We start from the raw sequence: 12,159 nt of genomic DNA on the forward strand, positions 1-12,159 counted from the left end.
TCGTTTTTATTTGTGGTCTTCATGTGTTCTCTTCGGTTGGATCCGTTGTACCAAAAATAAATCATTTAGCTACATTTTAATCTATTAAGGTACCCACGCAAAGTGTCGACGATGAATAGTTTTCTTTCGAAGATATGTCATATTCCAAAAAAATCACGTGAACACAAATTTTTATTGGTTGGTTTTACGTTAGGTAGATGTGTATTTTTAATATATTGATCGAATGTGAAGAAATTGAAATAAAAATTTGTTTGTTAGGCATGTGTATTAATATATTAATCGTTTTTTTGTATTTGGTTTGCTTTTTTATTGATTTAGAGAATGATCCAAGACCATTTATGAAATGTTTAGTTTCGTTTTGGAACGATTTAACGATTTATAACATATCAAGAAATTTGAATTTAAAAGATTTTAAATAAAGAAGAATTGAAATGTATCAAACGACTGTCGGAAAATATAGTAAAATTCATATTATTTTGTATTTTGTTTTCTTTTTGCTTTGTTATCATATAAAAAGATTTGAAATATGGCTAATGAAATCGCGATGGTTCCTCTTTATTAGATTTTGCTCATGTAACCTTTTTAAATACTTATAAGAATATTTAACATAGATTTTAAACAATCTTTTGTTCACCAAAATATTTTATGACTATTGTTAGTTATAAATAAATTAATATACATCGGTATATACAAATCAACACATGCACAACAAATTGTAAAATTAATTATACAAATACACATTATAAATCTGAAAAAAAAAATTACAATGATGAGAAACAACGTTTGATTGGAAATGTCTTGGTTGACTCGCACTATAGATACGAATATGATTGTAAATTAAAGTTGTTCGAGACCCGATAAAGAAAACAATAATTATCAAAGTTCATAGTTATTTAGAATCTTATTCTATAAATCTAGGTCAATTATATGAGCAATAAGACCATAAATTGTATTAAGACTAAATAACTATTTTACCCTTATATTAAAAAATCATAATATTCATCAATTTTAATGTTGCGGAAGTTAGAAGGAAAAGAAGATACGGATATGTATCTGGTTATATATTAACTATAAAATCGTCCTATCAAGATTAAATAAAAAAATAAACAATCATATATTGTTTTCAAGATTAAATGTTTAATCTATTTGGCTTATTAAATAAAAAATATACTTCTTTCCATCATTATGTTGATTTCCTCCACAAATCAAACCTCCAAATACTAAAATCAAGAACTAAACCTCTAGAAATTGAAGTACTATTCAAGTATATGTGGTAATCAAAGGTTTATTAGTAATTTAGACATGTTTTTACGGTTGCAGTCTTAAGTGATTAGCCCTAAGTGTACCAATAAAAAAGATGACTTTGTTTCTCACTATTTTTATCAATACATTTTTGCAATAAAAATACATGGATTAAACTCTAATAACAAAAAAAATGACAACTTAAGATCGGCACTGGGTTAATTTCCTAAAACAAAAATAGTCATCAACACTCCAAATAGTCTCCCCCATGAGTGCCATGTTATTACTAACTAACCAGGATCAATCATTTAACCAACAACAAGTAGTAAATTACTTTAAGAATGACAATAAATGAATCGAAAGACTTTTCTTTGCAAACTAACTATCGTTCTTATAAAAATGCAAGATGATGAGTTTACACAAATTGTAAAATTTAAAAAAAAAATCATGAATGTTTATATTATAAGGTCTAGAATTTATAATCTTTTATATTGGCTTAAATTATTTAACACTACCAAGTGATCATACTAAAATAAAATACTAAAAAGTACATTTTTATAATGGGATAGCATATAAACTGTTGATCTCGCAATGGCTGAAAATGGTTCCTACACCCTTTAGTTTATATGTAATCAAACTTAGTACTTGCCATGTGAGAACTAAAAGATGACTACAGACAACCGACAACCACTAAGACACCCAAAGAATCAAAAAAGTTTTAATATCAAAACTAACATCAAATAAACTATGAACTAAAAAAGTGGATGAAATTTGAACTTACCAACAAAACTGATGTTAAAGTTTGTGTTAAGACGTGGGTTTCATGGTTACACAATTAGGATCTTAAACTCTGAACATAGCTGATGTTAAAGTTTGTGTTGAGAGCTTATGAGATGATGACGTAGGAAAACCTTGTATAATGTCAGGACATGTAATAAACACATATCCATGTAATATAATCTCCTGATGTATGCTAAATAAAAACAAGAAACATATTCTTAGAAACTATACATGGTTACTCAAAAATAGATGATCACTAATTGCATTAATTGGTAACTCAATTAACAGACACAAATGAACAAATTCAATAAGCAGTATAATAGATGGAATTAACTATTTCTTTAAATTCAAACCCAATGAAAAAAATCAGGTAAATTAATGTTGAATCATGATATATAAGTTTATGGAAGCAGATAAAATTATTATTCCTCATGATGAGAAATTTGTATGGAGCTCCACTGTTACATAAATTTCAAGTCACATTCAACAATTTGAAAACCAAAACTATGTCTATGTTCAATGTGATTATGGAATAGATTTCACCTTAATTATATTTTCATATACTGCTTCTAACGTAGCAAAGCACAAGTGTTAAACAACCAAAACGGAAAAAAGACACCAAACTTATATTTCTAACCAGGTTCCTTCTGTTGCATCTTCCAATTCTCATTAGATGAAGTCCTATCATCTTCATAATCTTTCTCTTCTCTTTCTCTATGCCAATAAACCTTTCAAATTCAAAACAATAAAGAATTGAAACAAAATAAAGATAAAAAATAAAAATAGATTGAGAGTTGGGAAAAAGATGGTGTCACTGGTGACGATGGTTTTTTACAGTGAATTAAGAAGACTTACCTCTTGATGCTTATTTTCCTGCGAAACCTTAATCAAACATAAAAAGTTCATAACTTATCAATTAATCCTAGACAAAGAACAAATCAAGTTAAACATGAGATTAAACAACAAAGTGGTTTACATGACAAATCGCATGTGAAATTTGACACTTGTATATAAACTTGATGTTAGGGCATGAATAGAAAACAATATAAAATGAGTAAACATTAACATATCTGGAATTAAAGTATTAGGGAAAAATGGAAATCTAGCTAAGGGTGGTAACACCAAAATGGAAGAAACTGAGGAAGTGTTCTTAAGGGTAGTAGATGGTGGTGACTAAGAGAGATAGGAAGAAAGAGGGAAACATGTGTTGGTGAGGGCGGTGGCGGTAGAACCTAGATGCATGACCAATTCAACCTAAATCAATAACTGGAAATAAAAAAAATGGAAAATTCAATACCTTTTAGGTATAATGTAAAAGATGAATACCTTTGTAAGGTCCGATTGTCATGGATCTGTGGTAACAACCGCAATTACCATTTCTTCCAACTTTTTACGACTCAAGAATTGTGATTAACTGAAAAAACCCTTCAAAAGTATAAATGTAAATACCAAAACGAAATCTAAACACAAAGTACCTTAACTGAAGATCCAAATCGGATAAGTAATTAACGTCTGAACGATCTTTGAATGGATAGATATTTCTACTAATGGAGGACATCTTTAGTTTTCATAAACCTGCGAAAGTATGATCATACGAGAGCTATCAAAAGTTCAACACTTTTTGCAGACATATTAGGAATTAATTGATTATCTTGACGTTGGTGACTGACGGAGGAGAGAAAACTTTGTGATTTTCTTTTTCCAGTGATTCAAATAGCAGAGATGTGTCGAGGGGGCGAGGCTAGGATGGGGGCCAAAATGGAGATATAATGGCCGATATTTAAGGATTCAACGTAGTCGATAGGATTAAAGAGCTTAGTCAAAACCGCTGATTGTGTTTTCGGTTTAAAAATGTATATTATTTAAAATATAATATTATTTTATTAGTGATTATTTGTACTGTTAGCTTAAAGGTTTGGACGTCTTAAAAAAATATTATTATATTTAATCTATTTATAGAAATAGTGAGATTTCTTTTATAAGATAGTATATATATATATATATATATATATATATATATATATATATATATATATATATATATATATATATATATATATATGGTAAAGTGAATATACCTAACAACCTTATATAAGGTTAGGTACCTAACTCCATAATAATACATCGATTTGTATCATATTTACATTGTAATTACCTAAGGTTCTTAAACTTCAACCCCATAACTTGATTACTTCCAAAATCTTTGGGCTTTCACCAATATCTTTGTTTTACATCATGTATTTCTATCGAATACCACCTGATGGGCTTCATATCCTACCGCTACCTATGAAAGGATGTAGGATAAATATAATGATGAATTTCCAATTTTTTTTGAAGTAAATCAAGTTTAGGGATGAAGTTTAAGAACCTTAGATGACTGTAATGAAAATTTAATGCAAAATGACGTAGTTTGATGAAGTTAGGTAACTAAGCTTATATAAGGTTGTTATATATATATATATATATATATATATATATATATATATATATATATATATATATATATTATTTTTATAAATTAGAGATAATACCATTTTTTATAAATTAGAGATAATTTGGTCATTTAGAAAACAAATAGTTTTGTTTTTAGATAACGTATCTGCTTGTTTCGAATTTTTATACTTGCTCTTATGAACCATCTAACATCATGAATATGATTATTGTTTAAATTTGTAGCTTGATTAGTAGTTTTATAAGAATCTTTAAGATTTTGCTCAGAGTTATTTATAGATTCTTGGATTTGCTGTATTTTTAAAAGAATATTTCTATTAGGAATACAATTCATCAAGATTTTGTTAGACATAATTAAATGATTTAAGCATGAATTTGATTATTAAAAACGAGTACTATTTTAACAAAAATTTCAAATCTTGTAGAATTAATAGTTAGAATAACTCGAAATGAAATCATCATAGAAAAATAAAAACAACACAACGATAAAATATTTTAGATAATACCTTCTTGAATTAGGCTTGAATTACAATCAGTACATACTTCTGGAGAAAGAATTATTTGAAAATCTAAAGACTTTGAACATCTACTAGTAGAAAGAGAGACTCTTGGAGATTTTTTAGACATGAGATGAACATTTTTTAGAGAATGAATTTTTTCTTGTTCTTCTTCAACTAAAGGATAGTCTCTATTTATAATCATCTTGGAGTCTTCAAAGTCTTGAAACCATCTAGTGATGTTTTTCACCGTAAGAACCCATGGCCAATCAATAGAAATAATTACTTGTAAGTGGTTGTCCTAGAAAGTGGTTGTCATTCATCTTTTGAAACAATTGTCGTTTGTAATCAATAACCATCTTCTTTTGATAAAGCAAGCCATTATAGAGCATCTTCTAAAGTTTTTTGTCTTCATATCATCATTGATTATAGATTTGATAATAATTTTGATAAAAATTGTTTATACATAAATACATGAATACCTACATAGTATACATGCATACGTATTTGAAAAACGAAATTTTTGATAATAGAAGAAACGAAATATCCTACATTTAAAGTAATTTGAGTAAAGTAATTTGAGTGTTCCATTTTTGAGAAACTTGAGTAAAGTAATTTGAGTAAACGAAATATCAGCACCACTATCAATTAAAGCAGTTAAGTTGATTTTAAAATTATCTTTGACTAAAGTAATTTGAGTGTTCCATTTTTGAGAAACTTGATTATTTATAAGTTTACCAATAGTTACATTTTCAATTTTATTTTCTTCTTCGTTATTAATTTCTATATTTTTGTTTTTAAAAGTAGAAGGTTTTTCCTTTTCTAAAATAAAAATTTTATTTTTTATTTCTTTTATTTCTTGTTTTACTATTTTTAATTCTTCTTGAAGTTCTTGCATAGAAATTGGTTTTGCTTCAGTAAATCTTTCGTATATATTTTTTAAATTAAAAATTTCATTATTAGCAGGAGTTATGTTATTAGTTTTATTAAGCATCTGTTTTATTAGCAATTCTTGGATATTTTTATCTTTTATAGAATCAAGAGAGTTTAAAAGATCTTTATCATCTTGTGAAAGAACATTAATGGGGCTACTAGTAATTACATTGATTAAATTGTTACAGTGACATTTACCAATACACTCGCAAATATCAGAATCTTCAGAACTTGAAGTAGTATTTTCGAGAATATTTAAATCATTTGTTTGAAAGTCAGAAATACTTTCATCGGAATCTGAATCAGTATTTAAAATAATTTTTCTTATTTGTTCTTTCAAGTCTTCAGAGACATTTAACTCATTTATTTTTGTCTTAGCATAACAATTATTAACTGTATGACCATTACGCCCACATTTATGACAAATAATAATATCTTTTGATTTTCTTTTAGATTTTTTATAATTTAGTCTATAAGGTTTTTTAGATTTTGAAGCGTAATCTTTGCCCTTTTTATAATTTTCTGGAAGATTATATTTCTTTTTCCTGAAATATTTTGAAGATCTTTTCTTAAATACTTTAGATTTTGAAGTAGACGGACCATTCAAGGGCTGATAACCATATTGTTGGCAAAAAATTCCCAATTCATTTTTACTGTTAATTCTATATTTTTTGAGTTTTTCTTTAAACCTAAGATCAGCACAAACTGCTAATCCCTCTTTATTAATATAGTTTATTAAATCTCCATAAGTTAAATTTTGATAAGGGATGGTATTATTAAAATTTTCTCTTAATTTTTGTCTAACTCTTTCCGCAAAGAGTTTTGGAAGGCCAGCAATAAAACGTTCTTTCCAATAGGACTCTTTACAATCAGGTCTTGAAAAAACTTTAACAAGATAATTATCTTTATACCATCTAAAATCAGTAAGTTTTCTACAATGTAAATTCATTAAATTTTCTGAAGTTTTTTCTTGAAAAGTAGTAGGATCTCCTACAAAGTTTTTGATAATAGCAAAAATTAAAGTGTTAACCATATCATCTTCAAACGTTTGTATTTGTTGATTATTTTCTTGTTTTATAATAGTTTTCTTAGCAGATAAAATATAATCTTTTTCTTCTTGTGAAATATAGAAATCCCACCAGCCTTTAAGACTGCCAGTAAAACCAGAAGTAATAATATTAACAATTTGGAGTTGAGTATTATTATGAGCTTTATAAGCATTAGCAGCCATAGTCATTTCTTGAACAATATTCATAATTTGATGTTCAGAATGACCATCAATATTCCATTCATAAACAGAATTACCATCATATTGAGAACGATCAAATTGAAAAGTTCGTTCTTCAAGTTGAACATCTGGAAGAGAGGGTCTATTCCAATAATTTCTTATGGTTGGTTTTGGATTTTTTCCGAAAGTGCTTTGCTTTGATTGATGAATTTTATTAAGTTTTGAAAAGTCATTAGTGAGTTGATTAATGTCATCATTTGTATCAAATTGTTGAGCAAGAGTTTCAAAATTTGTTTCACTATTAATATCACTATTTTCAGATTCTTCATTCGTAAGAGTATTAATATTATTAGTGTTTGAGATATGAAGTTTTGAAAGTCTTTTTTCTAATTCGTTAATTAAATCTGTATTTCCTAGATTAAAATTACCATCGATTTGGCAAGGAACAAAACTTAAATTACTAGTGCTTGCCATATCATGCTTGTTAACGTTTTTATCTTTGAAAATTTTTTCTTCAATTTTAACTAAATGCTCGGTAATACTAGATAAGGTTTCATTTGCATAATTATTTTGGTAAATAATTTTTTGAAGACCCTTTTCAGTAGTTAATTGGTTTGGGGCTTGAACTAAAGGAGTTGCAATAAACATATCGTTAATAATAATTTCTCTTTTTGGTGGAAAATTAGCAATAATTTATTTATTAGAAATAATATCTTTATATTTTTTCTCAAAAATAGGAGTGATAGAATCATTTTTAAATGGGTAATTTATTTTATGTTTAGGGGCATAAATTAATTCAAACCATTGAAAAAAAGGAGAATGAATTTATTTGATAAAACATAATCTTCCCAAAGGCCTAAATGGAGAAATCTTAAGTAGTATGAAAAATTTTCTTCATGCCAAACTCTTTTTTTATGGTTATAATCTTTATAATATTCAATATCTTTTAAGTAATCAAAATCAACTTGATATTCTAAATTCGAGAAATTCATTTTAACAGGTTGTTTTTGTTAGGATTGAGGAAATATGCTTTATCGATTCTAAATTATGACTTCTTGATTTTTCATATTTTTTTTATGCCTATCTTTAGCCTAGAAATTTTTTCTATTTGTTTATTATATTTATTAGTATATGAAGGTATTTTGTATAAATTATAATTTTCATGAGTTATAGTTTGTTCTAAAATGGTTTTGCATATATTAGAATTTATCTTGCAACGCCTTTTTAACATATTAGCCCAAAACTTATTATTTGTGAACAATTAATTTGTATTTTATAACTCATAATTTTGTTTAAAATTTTGAAGTTCATCAATAATATATACGATTTGGGAGCGTATCGTCGGAGAAAACAAAGAGGTTTCTGGTTTTTGGTTTTTTTTAGATCCGTTATAGAAACCTGGTGACGAAATCCAATTATTTCTGTTTTACGGAAAGGGTTTTCGTTTGCGGTTGAGATCTGAGATCCATTCAGTAGACCCAAAGCGAAAAATTTCCGTTTCCGGATGGTTTTCGCTATGCATGATTTGGAGGAGGAGATCCGTTAAACAGATGCAAATCCGTTGAACTCCAACAGGTCAAGAACATTTTTTTTTCTATATCTTTGTTGCTTGTTGTACAATATCCAGAAAATTGTGTTACAACTGTTTAAGGTTAAGGGCAAAGAAGACGCTGGATGATTTTAAAAAAAAATCTCGTTTTACAGCTCGATTTCGTTGTTTGTTACAGAAAATAATCGCCTTTTATTATTATTATTATTATTATTATTATTATTATTATTATTATTATTATCGATTTTCGTCTTCAAATCGTGTTTTTTAATTTTGAAAAGTTTGTTAGAGAGTTTTAACTTTCGTTTGGTTTGTTTGGTCAAGATCGTGAGTTATCGATTTCGATTTGTGTGTTCCAGATCGACACAATTCCCCATCGTTGTTGCAAGTTATTTTTGAATTTTTGGAGTGTTGAGATTTTTTATCTTTCTCTCTTGATCTCCCTTTGATGATCCTCTGCTTAGTCACTGGTTTACAGGCTAACGGACGTTAATAAATATTTTTTGCTTTCGTTTAAAATAAATATTGATAATAATATATAAATGAATAAGTAAAATAATAAAATAAAATTCGCAAATAGCCTTAATACATCTATGGCAAAATGATTTAAGATATTATTGCTGCTGTGTTCCATATTTAGTTCCATTAGGTTAGGCGTAAGAAGTATTCTCTTTGGTATCAAATTAATTGATTTAACTTTTAATTATGGAGTGCAGATATGGATTTTTAAATTATTATCGGAATCACTAGCTAGAAAACTAAGATTGTAGTGTATGCTGGGTCTTGATGCAGAGAATGGAGTTTGATCAAGATAATATCAGACCAGTGGTAGAAGAAGAAGAAGATAGATTGAGCAGGTTGCCAGATGAGGTTATTCGTAATATCCTGTCTTGTATTGACATGAAATTTGGTGTTCAGACATGTTTGTTGTCAACAAGATGGAAGCTTGTCTGGACATCAATCCCTTGTCTTAAATTCTCAAGTTGGAAATTTGGTTGTTTACAAAAGTTTTCCGAATTCGTGACCAATGTTTTGTCTAAACGCAACAATCAAATACAAGTGTCATCCATCAACCTGGTATTTTCCCATAGACAAGATTATTGTGAAGTTATAGTGAGAAAGATTGCAAATTATGCCTTCTCTCACAATATCCAACAACTAAATGTCGCTGATGATGATACTAATAGGCTCCATGAATTCCCTGCTTGCCTTTTTAGCTCTCACTCTCTAAAACATTTTACACTTTGTAACTGTTCTATAAAATCACCACCCACAACGCCTTGGGATTTTCCAGCTTTAACAACTTTGCATCTCAGTTACATCGTATTAATGTCTAATAAAACCACTAAGGACTCTGTACATGATAACATTTTCACCAAGTGTGTCAACTTAAAAGACCTCACTCTGGAATATTTCCGTCTCATGGGCATGAAGGTATTTGACATAGTAGCCCCTCGACTTTCTAATCTCATTCTTATCGAGGGAAGAAATGTAAAAGTCGTCAATGTGATTGCACCACAACTTGAGAATCTCACAATAATTGACACCTCATTGGAGTACTTGAATGCTCCGGCAGGAGTTTCATCTTTGCGCTACAAGTGTTATTCTGGTCCTCCCCTGCAATTGTCTAAAGATGGATTTCACTCCCTAAACCAAGTCAATATCTGCTGTTTGGGTTGCTATCCAGTATTTGAAGATGCTCGCAAAATTATTAACATTCTTCAAGAGCTCCATAGTGTCAAATATCTAACACTTAATGTGCAAATTATTGAGGTATATATGCATGTTGATTTCATTTCAATATGTGCATATATATTTTTATGTATAATATATATGCACGCTTGCAGTGTATTTCCTCATTTCCGGATTATTTATCGCACCTTCCATCACCTTTTGGCAACTTAATTTGCTTGAATATGGACTCTCACATGAATGAGGATGCATACAAAGTAAGAATGTGTAGTGCAGCTAGAAACTTCTTGTTTGACAACTCCCCAAACGCGACGTTCACCATGGACTTACCCGAGGTACCACTTTTATAGTTGTATATTATGACATGGAGTTTCTGTGTAATTAAAATTTTTAATTAGGGTTAGTTGATATTTTTAATTTTAAACCTAATAGGAAACGCCTGGGCTTGCTGTTACGCCGATTGACTGGTGGAGGTATGTACGTAAGTACACCTTCACGGTGTCAACAGCTGCCATCGTAGACGATAGTCATGTATTTAAGAAGACCAAGAAGGATAAGAAGAAAAAGGAGGAGAAGAAGTTGTCACGTCTGGATGCCGTCATGGTGATTCAGAGGGCTTTCCGAGCATATGTGATAAGGAGGTCCCAGGCTCTTTGCCTGCTACGTGAGCAGGCTGTTGCAAAGGGAGAAGTGCTTAAGGATATCTGGGCGTGTTGATCTAAAAGGAAAAAGCACGTATAGCTTCTTGGTGAATTATTTATTTATTTATTTAGGTTTAAGAAAATAACTGTTTGACCCAAGTTTGATATTTGTGTCGTTGTTTGTGCCTTCTCTGGTTCCATGCTATGTTAAGCTTGTAGTTGTATTCATAAGCTATGGCTACATCGAGTCTAATACTCGTTTGCATATCCATTTTCGTTTATCTCATCATGGAAAGCTCAAATTAAGCTCCTGCATGTCTCTTGAATTATCATCCCTAAATGAAATAATTTCTTATTCTATGGTCAAAATGTTAGATTTTTGGTCTTCACCACTACAACACCGTCAAACCATTAAGTACTTTACATTACCTTGTTCCCATACCCAACCTGGGAATCAGGCTGCTGGCCTTATCAAAAGAAATCAACCTGCAATAGTGAAATATATGACCTGGTCTAGGCCTTAGGCCCTATTGATTTTGACTTTTGTGATGCGTAATGTTGCATTTGTGTTTTATTATGTATTAGCCTGTTGGAACTTTGTTCTACAAAAATACATGTGAGATTTGTCCCAGTACAGGAAGAAGAAAAAACCTTCTTAAAACCTCACATATAGGAAGAAGAGAAAACCTTTTATGCTTTATAAGACTTTTCCTACTCATTTAGGACTAGGTAATGTGTTTAGTATCTTGGGTTGTGGTGTTGCAATATTTATTATATATATTAATCTTTATTTATTAAAATTTGTTAATTATAGAATTAATTGTTTGACAGTTTATTTTTATTTATTAAATTTTGTTAGTTAGAGAATTAACTGCTTGACAATTTTTAGCAGTTATTTTTGGTTGATGTTTTACAACCACCATTGGAAGCCTATAAATATTTGGATTCTGACCCGACATAATTCGGAGGCTAATGAAACAAACACATTCTCTTAAAAATTGTTCTTGATATAACATTGGAGCATGGTGATCTTTGACATATTCAAGATTTGTTTTTGAATTGAATGTTGTATCCTCAAGACAGACCCATATCGGACAATTTATGTCTTAGGACACTGTAATTCGCAGGATTCAATCTACATATTTT

At 29.2% G+C, this 12,159-nt stretch overlaps 1 protein-coding gene and 1 long non-coding RNA gene across 3 annotated transcripts; one reads left to right on the top strand and one right to left on the bottom strand.

The window, feature by feature from the left end:
* Positions 1–2,547: 2,547 nt before the first annotated feature.
* Positions 2,548–3,958, bottom strand: LOC145094388 (uncharacterized). Its single transcript, XR_013703323.1, has 2 exons — positions 3,498–3,958; positions 2,548–3,436 (listed from the first exon to the last, which is right to left on the bottom strand). It is a non-coding gene; the product is annotated as an uncharacterized LOC145094388 (long non-coding RNA).
* Positions 3,959–8,378: 4,420 nt separating this feature from the next.
* Positions 8,379–11,324, top strand: LOC145092100 (F-box/LRR-repeat protein At3g26922-like). 2 transcript variants are annotated; one of them, XM_079029999.1, is made up of 4 exons: positions 8,379–8,706; positions 9,397–10,453; positions 10,528–10,707; positions 10,805–11,324. In XM_079029999.1, exons 2-4 carry the CDS (start codon positions 9,467–9,469, stop codon positions 11,087–11,089), a joined length of 1,452 nt encoding a protein of 483 aa, XP_078886125.1. In that variant the 5' UTR covers positions 8,379–8,706; positions 9,397–9,466; the 3' UTR covers positions 11,090–11,324. The 2 variants fall into 2 exon arrangements, with proteins under 2 accessions (XP_078886125.1, XP_078886126.1); XM_079030000.1 differs by having other exon boundaries at positions 8,382–8,706; positions 9,473–10,453.
* Positions 11,325–12,159: the final 835 nt, after the last annotated feature.

The sequence above is a fragment of the Lactuca serriola genome, chromosome 3 (assembly GCF_051521515.1).
Source record: "Lactuca serriola cultivar US96UC23 chromosome 3, Lser_US96UC23_V15, whole genome shotgun sequence".
Lineage (NCBI taxonomy): Eukaryota > Viridiplantae > Streptophyta > Magnoliopsida > Asterales > Asteraceae > Lactuca > Lactuca serriola.

Coding starts and splice junctions, on each gene's coding strand:
- LOC145092100 (XM_079029999.1), top strand. CDS start 9,467: ATGCAGAGAATGGAGTTTGATCAAGATAATATCAGACCAGTGGTAGAA. Junction 10,454..10,527: donor TTAATGTGCAAATTATTGAG/GTATATATGCAT, acceptor GCACGCTTGCAG/TGTATTTCCTCATTTCCGGA. Junction 10,708..10,804: donor TCACCATGGACTTACCCGAG/GTACCACTTTTA, acceptor TAAACCTAATAG/GAAACGCCTGGGCTTGCTGT.